General features: G+C 37.4%; 2 protein-coding genes across 5 annotated transcripts in view; both read left to right on the top strand.

Annotated features, from left to right (window-relative positions):
* The window catches only part of LOC129728153 (uncharacterized), a 41,445-nt gene extending 33,818 nt beyond the window's left edge, over positions 1-7,627 (top strand). Inside the window, exon 7 of the mRNA XM_055686568.1 lies at positions 7,451-7,627. Within this exon, the coding sequence (XP_055542543.1) occupies positions 7,451-7,627 (177 nt within the window). The remainder of the gene's footprint in view (positions 1-7,450) is intronic.
* Positions 1-16,142, top strand: part of LOC129732407 (CUGBP Elav-like family member 2) — a 575,258-nt gene that overhangs the window by 14,926 nt on the left and 544,190 nt on the right. For 2 of the 4 annotated variants that reach the window (XM_055693267.1, XM_055693266.1), the window contains exon 1: positions 9,512-10,685. The exons of 1 other annotated variant lie outside the window; for it this stretch is intronic. The gene's annotated coding sequence lies outside the window, so the exon portion shown is untranslated. Of the gene's footprint in view, positions 1-9,511; positions 10,686-16,142 lie in introns of those variants that run through there. One more of the 4 variants, XM_055693271.1, reaches the window with a different exon arrangement.

The raw sequence follows: 16,142 nt of genomic DNA, 5'->3' as shown, positions 1-16,142 counted from the left end.
AACAAGTCGTTTTTCTGATATAGAAATTTTTATCTATCAGTCGCCATTTTTAAAAAGGCCCTTTTGATATCATTAAATGACTCCTTTGTCAAAAAGGAACAACTGTAAAAAGTTTCAGCGAAATCGGAAATAGTCGAACAGGATCGATGTTCGAAGTAGCATGGAATAAATCTATTATATTGCAGGAGTCTCAAGCAGTTCTAGATTGGTTTACGTGTCTTACTACTTCTAACAATAACTCAATAGAATGGAAGTTATTGGAATATCAGATAAAATATCTGTAAATGTTACGAGATCAACAAATGAGTTACAAATACTGATAGTAAAAATGTGTTTATAATCGAGGTTGAACCTGTGTAAAATCGAAGTTCGTAGATTTGAGGTTTATTGGTCTATCTTCGTTATTTGCTCTTAAGTCTTCCCTCTTCCACTTTACCTTTTTTCTCTTCACTCTTAGCTCCTCGCTTTTTACTCTTCACTCTTCACTATTCACTCTTTACTCTTCACGTTTTTTTTTTTGTTACATTTTACTCTTCACTCTCCAGTCTTTACTTTTCCCTTTTCAGTCTTCAATTTTCAGTCTTCACTCTTCAATCTTCACTCTACACTCTTCACTCTTCACCCTTCATCCTTCACTTTTCACTTTTCACTTCTCACTCTTCACTCTCACTCTTTACTTTTTACTCTTTACTCTTTACTCTTTACTCTTTACTCTTTACTCTTTACTCTTTACTCTTTACTCTTTACTCTTTACTCTTTACTCTTTACTCTTTACTCTTTACTCTTTACTCTTTACTCTTTACTCTTTACTCTTTACTCTTTACTCTTTACTCTTTACTCTTTACTCTTTACTCTTTACTCTTTACTCTTTACTCTTTACTCTTTACTCTTTACTCTTTACTCTTTACTCTTTACTCTTTACTCTTTACTCTTTACTCTTTACTCTTTACTCTTTACTCTTTACTCTTTACTCTTTACTCTTTACTCTTTACTCTTTACTCTTTACTCTTTACTCTTTACTCTTTACTCTTCACTCTTTACTCTTTACTATTTACTCTTTACTCTTTACTCTTTACTCTTTACTCTTTACTCTTTACTCTTTACTCTTTACTCTTTGCTCTTTACTCTTTACTCTTTACTCTTTTCTCTTTACTCTTTATTCTTTACTCTTTACTCTTTACTCTTTACTCTTTACTCTTTACTCTTTACTCTTTACTCTTTACTCTTTACTCTTTACTCTTTACTCTTTACTCTTTACTCTTTACTCTTTACTCTTTACTCTTTACTCTTTACTCTTTACTCTTTACTCTTTACTCTTTACTCTTTACTCTTTACTCTTTACTCTTTACTCTTTACTCTTTACTCTTTACTCTTTACTCTTTACTCTTTACTCTTTACTCTTTACTCTTTACTCTTTACTCTTTACTCTTTACTCTTTACTCTTTACTCTTTACTCTTTACTCTTTACTCTTTACTCTTTACTCTTTACTCTTTACTCTTTACTCTTTACTCTTTACTCTTTACTCTTTACTCTTTACTCTTTACTCTTTACTCTTTACTCTTTACTCTTTACTCTTTACTCTTTACTCTTTTCTCTTTACTCTTTACTCTTTACTCTTTACTCTTTACTCTTTACTCTTTACTCTTTACTCTTTACTCTTTACTCTTTACTCTTTACTCTTTACTCTTTACTCTTTACTCTTTACTCTTTACTCTTTACTCTTTACTCTTTACTCTTTACTCTTTACTCTTTACTCTTTACTCTTTACTCTTTACTCTTTACTCTTTACTCTTTACTCTTTACTCTTTACTCTTTACTCTTTACTCTTTTCTCTTTACTCTCTACTCTTTACTCTTTACTCTTTGCTCTTTACTCTTTACTCTTTACTCTTTACTCTTTACTCTTTACTCTTTACTCTTTACTCTTTACTCTTTACTCTTTACTCTTTACTCTTTACTTTTCACCCTTCACTCTTTACTCTTTACTCTTTACTGTTCACCCTTCATTATTCACTCTTCACTCTTCACATTTTATTCTTCACTTATTTTACTGTTTACTTTTGACTCACTTTCTCCACTTTCACTCTTCACTGTTAACACTTCACTTTTTACTCTTTACTTTTCTGTCTCTAATCTTCATTTTAATGCTTTGACAAATCACGTCTTACGGTAACATAAGAATGCAATTAAAAAACCTGAGAGTGTCACAAAAAGTTGTTTACTTTTAAATGCCACTTTCCAACGGATTTCCTTCGATTGAAAAATTAGCTTTGCGTCTACCAAAATGCGGAAATTTGTAATTTTGACGCTTATATCAACCAAGTAAAGATGAAAGTAACCCAAATATCAAGCGAAACTCTTAGTCCAGTCTAAATCAAACTAAACAACCAATCACTACCTATCTTCCCCAGCACAACGGATACTAAAATATACAAACCCTTCGACTTTCTAAACAACTTCTACAATTTTAAACAATTTTCAAAGTGCACACTCACCGCTTACACACCCACCGGATAACGTATAACTCTCAGTAGGCTCGTATAAAATTAGTCTTCATTGTCATCCGATCACTGTTGCAACAGGATTATTTACTGGATGGTGGATCAACCAGCAGCAAGCTGAGCTGCGATAAGTCGCAGTGCAGCAGGCGGTGATTTTAAATAGATTATCGTCAGTTGAACTTTGTAGGACTGGCACAACTAGAAATGGAGAATTTTGAGAAAAACGCGTTCGAAAATTAGCGTCGTTCTTTCCTCATTTCCGTGAATCTTCAAATTCAATTGTGAAAAAAAAAATTTTTTTTTTCAAAAATTGTAACTTTTTTTACCAGACTTCTCCATTGTTTAGATAATCATTTTAGATAATAAATTTTAGTTTTTCTTTATCTAGTTCTCGAAAAAAAAATTTTTTTGAGTGTTTAATTTTTTCGGAAAAATAAAATTGTTATCTACAGCTTTGCCGAAGACGTCACACTGATCAAATAAACCGTTTTGGCTCTAAAAATATTGAGTCGTGTTCCAAAAAAATTAAACCATTAGCACAAAATGGCATCTCTTGCTCATAGAAATATCTATGCAAAGTTTTAGCCAAATCAAAAATGGTCGATTAAATTGGTTGCCCGTTTTTTAGGTGGAATTGCTCTATGCACACCGGTGGCACTTTTTAGTGCCTCAAAATTATAAAATTGAAATAGTTCGATGGTTTCAGTATACAAAATACTATAAAAATTATTCTTCGCGCACGATTTTGGCATCGCTCACTATGGTGATTCCTTAATTTATTTTATGATTTCCCTAGCTTTTGAATTAATATTTCTTTATAAACTGTTTTTCAAACAATTATGTTGAAACTTACTTTTGTGATTGGTTTGACTTTTTATTTCAATAAATTTAGAACTCTGTTCGGTTTTATATACATTTATGCATATTGTTTTGGCGATTATGTGTATCTGCAATTTCTAAATTCTTGTGGCTTTGAATGCATGGAGCTTTGCCAGTTTTTCTATTTAACAAGTACATAAGAATACGTATAACCGCTATATCTGCGCGTCTGCGTCGGTTGGAGGGAATACAGTAATCGCGCGAAATGCTTCGGTGTTAACGCGTCTTCAGTCCGGACGAGTTCTGCTCATCATGGGATTTTGAAATGTGGCGACTCTGCAAGGTGCACCCGAATATCTGTGCATGTCTCACGGTGACCATTTAGTCAGGTCGGAGTAAGTTTCGTATGGTCAATGAGCTTCGTGATTGGACTAACGCGATGTATTTCAAAGAGCTGAAGCGCATTCTGGAAGTTATTCGGGATTGGCAATAGGCAAATATTTAACTACTTGGGTGCGCGTCGTTTGAGTCGAGGAGATGCAGATATAAACTCGGCCTCGGTTCCTTTTTGCCGAAAATTGCTCACGCGTTACTTTCATATAAGCGCATCGCAAATCGGAGTAGGTTCCGTTCGGTCAATAAATATCATGATAAATCTAATAGCCATGGAATGTATACTTTTCAAAGAAACACGTCTACGTCGCGTTTGCTTGCTGAAGGAGAATCGTTATTGCTGATTGACAGATTTTTAAACACTTGGATGCTTCTAGAAATGGAGGGTCTTCGGGCACGCCGCTCACATAAGTTCGCGATGTTTGACGAGAGAGATACTCATCATTGGTCTTCGTAATGAGCTAACTTCGCGAAACATTGTTCGATTCCGTCACTTACCACGGTGATACAACCCTTCCTTTCCATCGCAGTCGTGGAGATGCAGAAGTGAACTCGGTCTCCGACAACAACGGCTGTTACACTTTCTGCCTTTCAACATCCTTCCTTGCCCATACGATCGTACGGACGTGGCCGGCGCCGTTATCGATCTTTACAAAGCGGTAGCTACTGAATTGTTGTACGCTGTAGATGGCAAACTTATCCCAAATAGCCATATACGTGGTTCCTTGTGCAACTTCACAAGCTCAGAACGATCACGGTCGATCAAGCTCAAACTCAAGCTCAAAATTATTTAATAGAAGTAGTTATTGTTTTTGTGCCACTCGGTAAAATATTGCTAACAGCGATGAAAGGAGATATTTCACAACTTCAAATAAATGATTTCGGGGCGCTAATATGTGCCATTGGTACTGTCTTAACTTTCTGGGAAACAATTCTCCCAGAAAGTCTGTTAACTTTCTGGTCATTTTGAACTACCAGTTCCAGATGACGCGGGATGATTCTCGTGTTTTCTTATTCCTAATAGCATCTTCTTAAACAGGTTTTGCTCTATAGCTCAAACTGTAATAAAAATGGATTATAACTTTTCAACCATTTCTGTGAATTTTGGTGCCCCTAACAAAGATAACTTTTTCAGAGACTTAAACGAGTTTTTTCGTTGGCAAATGTAGAAGCTGCAAATCCGGCGAGCATCTACTCTACGGCCTTTAAAGCACTTTTGCATTTACCAGGGGTACCAAATTCACACGAATGGATAAAAAGCTGTAATCAGTGCAGAGTTATCAAACGATTTTTCCGAGTTGTGTCATTGCATGAAACTTATGGTACAATCTTTTTCGTATATTCAATCACAATCATTCACATAATTCAACGATATTCGTTTTGGCGCTTATACAGTCAACGAAATATTAAAATCCTTTAGTGCACAACGTTCGTTTATATGGGTAGCTGAGTCTGTCCGATTTTTCACATTCCTCCATTCTATCACTTACGCGACACCGCTCACTTGTTGCATTTTTCATATTAGTAAGTATTTGAGACAATTTCAGAGGATTTTTCGTTATACAGATAGCACTTTTGTTCATCGCCTCAAATTTGCCGTGGATGTTGAAGCAACGTCAAAAAAAGACAAAGTTCATCTCCTGTTGGGCTTTAATTCGTGGTAGATCGCATTCATCATCTGTTACGTAACGAAAATTATGTGCGTTAGTGCCGGAATACATGTCGACCTGTAATGGATTATCTCGCTGCAGAAGTGTTGAAATTGGCGGAGAACGCTGCCAAATATGATAATAATAAGAGAACCATCCCACATGCTACCAAAGAACACAGAAAAGAAAGCACATTTCTATTATTTCCAAGTTTGCAAAAACAAAACCAACAGTCCTTTTAAGTTTAGTAAAGCGGGCAATGTATGTAGTTTGCGAGAATGCGAAAATGAACGTGAATAAAAGGTGTGACTTTAGACTTAGAAAAAAAATTTTCTCGCCCAGACGGGACTCGAACCCGCAATCTCCGTTATCTCCGGGAAGGGGGTTTAGGCAATTAAATTACTGGGAAAGGTATAACTCGCCTTAAAACAAAGTCGAATCACCCTCTACTATTGTGTTCCCGTATCTCAGTACGCCATGATGAACTGCACACACTAAAATGTTGCTGACAGTGATAGGAGAAGATGTTTCCGAAATTAATTCTTTTTAGAAATAGTTCATTTCAAGCTGGGTTTGATTCGTGGTAGATCGAATTCATCGCCTGTTACGTAATAAAAATTATGTGCGTTGGTGCTAGAGTACATGTCGATCTGGTGGCTGTAGTGGACTACCTTGCTGGAGAAGTGCTGGAATTGGCGGGGAACGCTGCCCAACATGATAACAATACTAAAATCATCCCACGTGCTACCGAAGAGTACAAAAAAAAGCATAATTCGAATAATTCCCAACTTTGTAAAAAACAAAACCAACCGTCCTGTTTAGAACAACCACGTATTTATTTATTTAAAGCAGTAAAGGCATTTTCATCGAGCAGGATTCATTTCCACCAAAGCTCTTTTGTTTTGACCGTGAAGTGGTACTCTACCTACAACTGTGCAATCCTACGGAAAACGAGCAACCATTTTAATCAACTATTTTTGATCTGACAAAAACTCGACACAGATGTTTTCGTGGGTAAAAGATGTCATATTGTGCTATTAGAATATATTTGTATAACTATTATTGTGTGAAAATGGTTCATGTAAAAAAAGTAAGTTGTGGGTTCGAGTCCCACCTGTTGAACTATATTTTTCGTAGTTTCTACAATCATATTTTCAGTTAGTTTATTTTTTTATCTTCATTACTACATTTACTTCTTAAATTAAAAAATTAAAAATAGTAAGGATGATAACAAATAAATTTAGAACTAGAACGGTTTGTTTGATCGGTGTGACATTTTGAGAAAAGTTGCAGATAGTAATTTGTTTTCTTTGAACTTTTTACATCAAATTTTACAACGGCTTTTCACCCGTCAACATTCAAGTTCAACAAATGCAGACAGTGTGTGTAGCTGGAGAAGCGAAAAATGAGTGAACCAAAAAATTTCATATAGACTTGAAAAATATACCGCATATAAACGGGATTTGAAACCGTAATCTTCCTGTCTCCGGAATGGTGTTTCATCCAATTTTTTCGCCACGTCTGCAGGTATGACTCGGATTGGTTTTGGTCTCGATCACGCAGGTCTATAAGAGTTATCAGCGACGGCTGACTGTTTTGCGTGCGATGCGACATTCCTTTCAGTCGCAACAGAAACGTTGATAGAGGTGAGCAATAGAATAGGCGACAGCGGAATACGATACGATTGTAGATTCTGGAACAGTACCACCGTACTAGTAGTTTAGGCAGTTGGATAAAACACCATGCTGGAGACAGAGAGATTATGTCAAAAACAGCACTTTAAAACTTTGATAGAACCAATTCTGTTACTTGGGTATGAATTGTTGTACCATGCTCAAGATAGTCGATGAGTGTTATATCTTGTAAATCCTAAATTTTACGAGGCGAGTCGAATATACCGTGGGTACAACCGTTTCTTATACAAAATTTTAAACAATATACGAAAAGAGGATGATCTTAGGCGAAAAGAGGATGATCTTTAGGGAGCTAAATAATTCGAAACGCAAAATGAATGGCTTTGCAACCTCGATGCGGCAGAGAGATGTTTAAGTCATTTCTACTAAAACCAAATGTAATCTTTTCTCTCAGAAATTTGCTAGCGTGTTTGGAAACCGGGTGCAAATTACGGAGAAAATGAACATCGTTGCCAGTCTAGTCCCAAGAGACGTGGTAGAGCTGGATGTGTCCAATATTAAATGCATCGAAATCATCATCAAGGATATCCTGTTCAGCTCTTGCCGAAACTATAATAGCATCTCCCAATAGGGATTATATCCTAAGCATTCTCTGGACACTAACCTGTGCGAATTTACATCATTTTGTATGACCGCAATGGACGGTAGAGTTCAGGTTGACGCCATATACACGCTATATGAGGGTCGCGTTTGACACCTTTAATTATGACCTTCTTTTTGCTAAGATACATCGTCTGAAAATTTTAGATAGAATTTGCAACTGGCTTCGTTCTTACTTAACCCTCAAGTGCCCAAGTTAATTTTCAGGCGGGCTTCGGTAAAATCACTATGAATCATTATAAACGCTTTTAAAGTACTTATTGAAGGTTTCTAGAGGTTTGGCTCCAGCCCGCCAAACGGCAGACGGTTAAGCAACAGACATGACAGTCGGATCAACAGTATCTGACAGTTTTATCCCATGCTGTGGCGTACCTCAAGGAAGCAATTTGGGCCCACTGCTGTTTGTGCTATTTTTCAATGATGTGACGATACTTCTTACGAATGATGAAATTCGAAATGTAGCCGAGAAATGAGCTACTGTATAACTTTGTTTGCTAATGCGAATCAAATTTCCTGAATTTGAGCGTATCGAATTGTTGCGTAATCTCATATCGGCGACTCAAAAGATCAGTTCCCTAAAACTACGTCAAGAAGTCAGAAATCTTGGCGTGTTGCTAGACTTTCAACTCTCATTCAAGCTTAATTTTTTTACCACCCTAGTAACAGTATTGGTTTTATAAAAATTTTATAGCGCCTAACACAGCCAAAACAGCGCTTCAAAACTTTGACAAAACCAGTTTTGTTACTTGGGTATGACCGACAAAGCCAATTGTCAGCTAGGATTTCTTTTGAAAATGGAAAACGACTTCAGCGATCCAACCTGCTTACGTGCCTTTTATTGCTCCCTAGTTCGATCAACACTCGAATTTACATCGGACGTTTGGTCACCATATGAAACTGCGTTGAAATCCAGATTCGAATCCTTCCAGCACATATAATCCGTTGTGTATTAACTTCCGTGGCGTTATCTTAACGGCCTGCCACCCTACGAGCAACGACGTGCCCTGCTGGGAATAGCCAATTGAGAGTCGTCGAGACATTAATTAAGCTGTATTAAGCGCTAACATTTTGCGTAGAGAAATCGATAGTCCCAGCTTGCTAGAGTCCATGAGTATTTATGCCCCCGAAATTTATGCTTGAAGAAATAATGTAGTACCTATTATTAATCTCTGAGAAAAAATCATTTAGTATTGTTTTTTTCCAAGCAAACAATTTTCACAATTAATCTTTTAGAGTCGACCATTATTCAAAACTTCATTTATTTTTCGAACCTTTTTCGAATTGTAGAAGGTGAAAAAAATAATAACGAATAACATTGTTGGCGCTATTATTTGAAAATCTTTGGTGAGAAATTCGCAAACAAAGTCATCAGAAGACGCACATTTCGAGTACAATATCAACAGGTGCCAATCTAGGTGCACCGCTTGACTTCCCCTTGCAACACTAAAATGTTTCCCCACCAAAACGCAATCCAATGTTTCCTCGCCAACATCGTTGCCGCACGAACGATGTCACACTGTCATCATACATTTTCACGTGCTACATCATAAAATTACTACGAGTCTATTTGCTACTCCCTTGCCAGCATTCATTTGGCTGGGATGGGTGGTTTTGTTTACCACCCTTCTTCTGTCGCTGACCCGACGACCAAAACACATGTACGGCTAACTGAAGCCCGCTCGATCAGCCGCAGCCGATTTGTGTTGGTGTCTCGGTACGATCCTTTTTTCGGTTTTTCCGAGCAACAGCGTAGAAATTATAGGGTGAGAGTACGGCTAGAAGAGAGACCGAGAGAACGAATTTTTGAGCTCAAGCCAATTCGAGCAGATTCCAGTTAGATTGAAGGAAATTTGTCCTTCGAACGGACGGAATCTTTCTCCTCTGGATGTGATCTGTTGTCGGTGGAAAGTTTTCATGAATATTTATTCGACTTTTGAGTGTTTGACGTCATTTTCCTAGTGTTATGTTTTTTATCATCATAGAATTGTGCCGGCTTTTCTAGTGTTCCGAATTTTCCTCAAGTGTGAAACGTGACTACCGCACGGGACTCGGTTCGTTCCGATAATCAGCTGCAGAGCAGCTAGAGAGCCAGGATAATAAACAGCCAACATGTGGGTGTAGTGGTGCTCATTCTGGGAGAGAAAATCTTGTACTGAGCAATTTTCTCCCCGGGCTCAGCGCTCGTGTCCTCTAGGACGAAGAAGCATGCAATTCCTTTCCACCGAAGCCGTGCTTGTGGTAGTGTTGAGCGGTTGTTTTTCCCGACGGTAACCAGTAGGTAGGCAGGCAGGCAGACACCGACTCGCCATGGAAAATCAAAATTATCAATCTTCCCGTTCGGTGAGTCAGTCTTTGGCGGATATTCGGACGAACGCGTCGCGTCTGTTTCACTGGCGCTGTGTATGTTATTCCGAGCGCTGTTCGTGACACGCATCTCGTGAATGTTGTTTTCGTTGGCCAACTTCAGCCGGACGTTTGATACGATCGTCGTTTGCGTTACCCACCACCCATCATCCGAGCAGTGGCACGAGTGAAAGCATGATCACGATCGGCGACATGCCAGCGAAGATTACCGCCGCGGGAAGTGATCGCACCGTCGACCGCCGCTTGTGTGGGTGGTAGTGGCCCGTACTAGCGTTACTGTCAGATAAATTTAGTGCGCCAAGCTGGAACCCAGTCTGGACCGAATCAAGGAAAAATCGAAAAAAAGTGAAAGAAGTGCGCCGATTGCGGATAAACAAAATTGACATTGTAAGCCGAAGAGTGGTGGCGCTAGTGAAAAGCGTTGCAGCTAGCGGAAACAGGTGCCGATGGGCGGTGAAATGTGGGACAACCGAGAAGAGTTGAATATCGATTGAAGGATTGTGTGAGAGGCTTTAAAGCAGGCTGTTAAAGCGTTGAGGGAGGCTTGTAGCTACGATTGAACGACGCGCATCCCGAGGAGGGTGCTTCCTCGCAGTTTGATGGAACTTATTTTCTTGTGTGGTGTTGTGTGATTTTTTTCGCTGTCCCCTTTCGTGGAAATCAAGGTATGCTGCCGCGTCACGAGAGCATCGTTTGATCTTTCCAGTGTGCAGTGACGCAGCGGTTGGCTCTGTTTATGGTTGTGATTCTTGGCGAATTTTGTGTTGCTTTTAGCGAGGGTTACGATAGGGGAGGGAAGGTGGGTGATGGTAATGGTGATGATGCTGCTGCCGGGGAGGGTTAACCATTGATACAAAAGTGCGTTCGACTGCGTGCCTGCCTACCGACGGAAAGGATGGAAAGCTAGGGCGTCAATGTGATTTGATTGCTGTAGTCAATGGGAAAACCATGAATGCAAGATTAATGGTTCTAATCAGCGGAGGTGACGAATGAAAAGCTATTGCTTCATGTTTCTGGTAACGAAAATAATCGGAATGGTTGCTGCTTTCGCAGTGAAAGAGGAAATTTACAGTATCAATTGATTTGAACTTCGACTCATCAGATTAATGAGTTGCTGTTGGATTGCTGTTTCTGTGTAAATGTGAGTACAATAATTAATTACCAACGTGTCGTGGATGATTAATGATGAGACAGTGAGGATAAATAATTGACACTAATGTGATGTTCCTAATGTTCATCGATGATATACATTACGATTGATATTTCATTTCAATTTATCATCCCAGTGCTACTTTTGTTTCAATAAAAGTCGTAATATTAATTTATTTACGCTGTTTTAAAGTGTACCAACGTGATTAACAATTCCGAAAAGAATTGTGTAGTTGGATTCCTTGTAAGATTAATGACTCTAACTCGAATGCGTTTTTCGCTGCTTTGTGCCATTGTGAGAAATATTTTACATTTTGCCATCCGTTGGGTATACATTAAAGGTATATTCAAGAAAAGTTTTAGCGATGTAACGTTTAGAATCATTTTCGACCGATAGTGGAATTGCATTTTTTACCTTTTGTAGCTTTTGAAATGTTATTCGGAAATGTTTCCGTTTTTTGTTTTCAGGACCTATTTCGGTAAATATTGAAATCGATTTTTTTCAATCTCAACTTCACAAAATCTACTCAGGCCTCGTATGATATTCACAAGAGTTCTTTAACGATTAAAGATCAAAGTTGAAAATGTTTTCCGCCTTTTCTGGCCTCTCGTTTTTGACTCGTTTTTGAGCAATTTGAGGCTTCGCTTGACCAAATTTAAAACTATTTTTGGTTATTGTTTCCAATTTTCTAAGCACTCTATCTTCATCCTCTTTCGTTATGTGGGTTATCGTTATCCAAAAGGAAATGTGTAAACAAAATAAAAACATAACAAAATTTATCAATTCTTTTTTCTTTTGTTTACTTCCCTAATGGTCTCTTATCAGTTTGACTGGAACTTTCGTATTATTTTCATGATATTCTTTGGGATATTCCCGTCTCTCACAATTTCTTCAGCAATTCTGAGTTAAAAACAGAATCAAATTCTTTAATTATTTTTCCTTTGCTAGCCCTCTGAATAAGTTTGTCATGGATTTCAGTCCCTATTTAGTTTCGGCCTCTCAGCCGATCTTCAAGTTCGATTGGGATCTAATTACATTTCTATTAGTGCTCCGAAATGCATTTTTAAGTCATTTGGACTGGAAAAAAAAATTGATTTTTCTAATTTTATGTATACTCCCCTTGGGAGATTTTCGAGAGTCAAAAATCTAAACGTTGGGCGCTTGGGCCCCCCCATTATCAAAAAATCTTGCACAGGTTGATTTTTTCTACCAGAAAACAAAATATTTCGGGCTGCTTTTCGGGCCCACCCAATCAACATGGTCCTTAGTAGACTCCAACCTCTCTAGAAGATGCTTCTGTGTGAATATACAAACCTTACTGGGACTTTTGCCACCGAGTCCATGCTCCATAAGCCGTCTCTGGATTGTTTGGAAACTCACAGACAATTTTAGCTCGCTTCTGATTTTCTTTGCTGGCTTAAGCAGGTCTTCGAAACACGATAGATTTGGTCAGCATCCTTGGTTATCAGGCTCGGATTTGAAGGGGGGCCAAGGGGGAAAATTCCCCGGGCCTCCCGATTCAAGAGGCCCCCCTAGTCCTGGGGCGACCTTTTTTTTGCTCGTCACCTTCCAGAACGTTACCTCTAAATGTTTTAAGAAAAGAGAGCCTCCCAAACAAATTTGCTTCGGGCCCCCCAGCACCCAAATCCGGCCCTGTAGATTATTCAATCGATTGCTGTTTTTTTTTTTCAATCATAATGTGCCGTTGCGGCTCCGTGCAGTGAAAACTTCATATTTTTACTAAAGTTTCATTAAATGTACAAAAAAATTTAACACTGGAAAACAACTCGATAGCATTGAAAAATTTTTACCAACGAAACTTTCTAAAAATCTGATGATTTGCATAATGTAAGAGAGATATGTTGTTATAAAGATAGCTAGATTTAGAGTTCAAACATATTTTGGGGCAGATATGGAAGCACTGCTTGTGTTTTGAGTTTGTTTATCGTGTTTGTTCTCAAATGGCAAACGACATCATGTATCAAACCCTCGACAATCATGTATACGAACGTATATCTTACACACCTGAGGCATTCCATGGAAAATAAATAAAAATAAATATTTTTTTATATAATGTCCTTTCCGATTTCGCTGAAACTTTGCACAGTTGTTCCCAGTTGATAAAGAAGTCATTCCACACTATCAGTTCTTCACGTAGACTCACGACTGCTGTTTCAGAAGGGCCTATCCAAAAATGTGATTGATGAATAAAATATTTTGTATCAGAAAAACGACTTGTTTGATTGAAATGGTGTCTTCAGCAAAGTTGTAGGTAATAAAATTGCGATTCCAAAAAAATATATATACACTGTAATTTTTTTTCTGGGCCAAGATTCCAAAATTCTGAAATATCTTATAAAGTACCTTTTCTAAAAAAATTTTTACGCATTGAAGACGACAATATGTACTACTATCTGTCAAAATTTGGTGATGGTAAAATGAAAAACAAAAATGTTATGGACGTTTGAATATTTTATCATTTTCACTCAGATCATGCTGTTATAAAATATCGCTAAGAGCATGATACAAATCCTACGCGCTGTTTTTGTGGTAAAATTAACTATTTAATCGATTACAAGATCAGAAGAGCATAGCAAACGGATATCATAATAAAAGCAAATTTTGATATCATACCTCATTTTGCTTTTGGTTTAATATTTGTTTATATCACCACGTTCATTGCAAATAGTAAATTAATAGCACATTTTGATATTATATTTTTTATTAGTTTTTTCTACTCATTTGGTTTATTAGACCCTTCCAGCTGGTCTTGATGTACGATACTGGCCTAACAAGCCAGTCGTCGTAGGTTCGAGTCCCGGCTCGGGAGAAACTGTTAGCGTCAGTAGGATCGTAGCGGCAGCCCTGCAATTGTCCTGTAGACTGAAACAGTTGGCTGCGAAGTCAGTGTATGTAAACACAAGGTTGAGTTCCGAATCAGCATAAAGCACTTTGCTTTGCTATGATTGAATTTAAATATAAGGCATAATTTAATTTTGAATTTCATTTATTTATTATCTCTTTTTCATCTATTAATCTACCTGTGTTTGAGTCTTACAAATCGAAATATATCTGATGTCGTTAGATTTTACATGCATGTTGATACACTGTCTTATTGATTGTCTTGTTTTCATGAGTCTAAGTTCATCTGTAAATGTGTATGTGTACAAATTATCAAACAATTTAACAGTTAGCAGTTTCTGACCTACGATATATGTTAAATTATTAATATCATATAAAATAGCTTGAATATTGAAAAAAGATCCGTTATCCCAAAACCACGAATTATCGTATTTGAAGTCTTTACAAGCAGTGGCTGTGCATAAATTGATTCCATGAATGTAAAGTTTAGAATGACAGCTAAATGACTGTTGTGGAACACCATCTTCAAATATCGTATTTTCACTAGGAGTAAACAAACTCTGAGAATCATATTGAATTGAAGGATATTTTTTAGACCAGGTAGACCGAATCCAACACCTGATGACGGAATCCTCAGGGGCATCTTTAAAATGACAAAGTTTATTCAGATAATATTTCTTCTCGACTTGAAGAATGGGTTTATTATTGCCAGTGCAAAATTTAAGAAGCATTCCATTACCTAAAATTAAAGTCTAAAATATCTTTGATTATTTTCCGTATATTTTTGATCAGGGCAGAACACGTTTTGTTGGCGGTTGAAAAACTAGAAAATGGAATATGGTAGTGTATGCTTTGTACAATGTTAGCTAATATATGAGAATGGTATACTTGACTGATGGTAATTGACAGATGTGGGTTCGATACTCTTAATGGCTTGAATTTTCGAAAGCATGCACTAGCGTTTAGTTTTTACACATTTACACAACAAAACATATACTATCCCACAAACAGCATATTTGTCTGATAGTCAAGAAATATTCGTTTCTAAAACCAAAACGATTAATTGAATTGGACCTGCCCTTCTATCGATTATATCAAATATATCAACAATGGAGCATGAGAATACATGATGAAACATATATTTACCCGCTTCATAAGGATACAATGAAGAATTGTATAAAGCGCCCAGATTTCGAACAGTTTCCGTCAAATGTGACAATAAATGAACGTTATTTTGCCATTTTTGCCTAGACCATAAATTTTCTCAAATTTCCGTGTAAATTGTTTAAGCTGTTTCTCGCAAGTGTCTATTGTTTTTCTGATATATTCGAGTTCAATAGCAGAAAAATTGTCGATGAAAGAATCATCAGATGATCTATGTATTCCTTAGGTAATATCCCAATAAGTGATGGGTATATGTAGTGTAGGAGTATTGCCTCCCACTCATTAGCCTTGAATTTCTTGGATTCATCCAATGTTCTTGGATATCTTGGAATCGAGCTAGGGGGTCGGAATGATAAAATTGTACTCTCGATCTCTGGTAGCCGACGTCCAACATAAAACGGTGCACTGTGGTTTTCGCTCTTAGTCAAAGTTAACCACAACTGTTTCATGACTCCTAGAAGTACTGAGTGCATGTAGTCCGGTGGAAAACATGAAATTATGTCAAATCCAGGAATAGCAACAAAAACCGATTCATCTAAGATTCCAAATATTTCCTCTCCAGATAGATGTACATCATTCATTAATTCTCTAGTGGTCATATTTTTACGTTTTGGGTAGTGTTTGTTCGGGTAGTATCTTACGCTTCCGGCCTCGATCGTTTTTCCAGTATGTAAACACATCGTACATCCGTAAGCTCCATTGTATTGTTTCATGCATAAAACCATACATCTTGCTACAGAGTCTAAGCAGTTTTGAAGTAAGCTAACAGTATAGTGTTCACTGCCTATCAGTGTCCCTTCTTGAAGGTCTCTTAACTCTATACAAAAATATTTAAAAAGTAAATTTGGGTTTGGTTCCCCTTTAGATAGCCAAAGGCCAGCAACTATCAAATTATGCTTACTGAACCTAAGCATAGGGGGAAGGTTGTTCAACGTCACAAAAATGG

The sequence above is a fragment of the Wyeomyia smithii genome, chromosome 3 (assembly GCF_029784165.1).
Source record: "Wyeomyia smithii strain HCP4-BCI-WySm-NY-G18 chromosome 3, ASM2978416v1, whole genome shotgun sequence".
Classification (NCBI taxonomy): domain Eukaryota; kingdom Metazoa; phylum Arthropoda; class Insecta; order Diptera; family Culicidae; genus Wyeomyia; species Wyeomyia smithii.
This window is presented reverse-complemented; position numbering and strand designations above follow the sequence as displayed.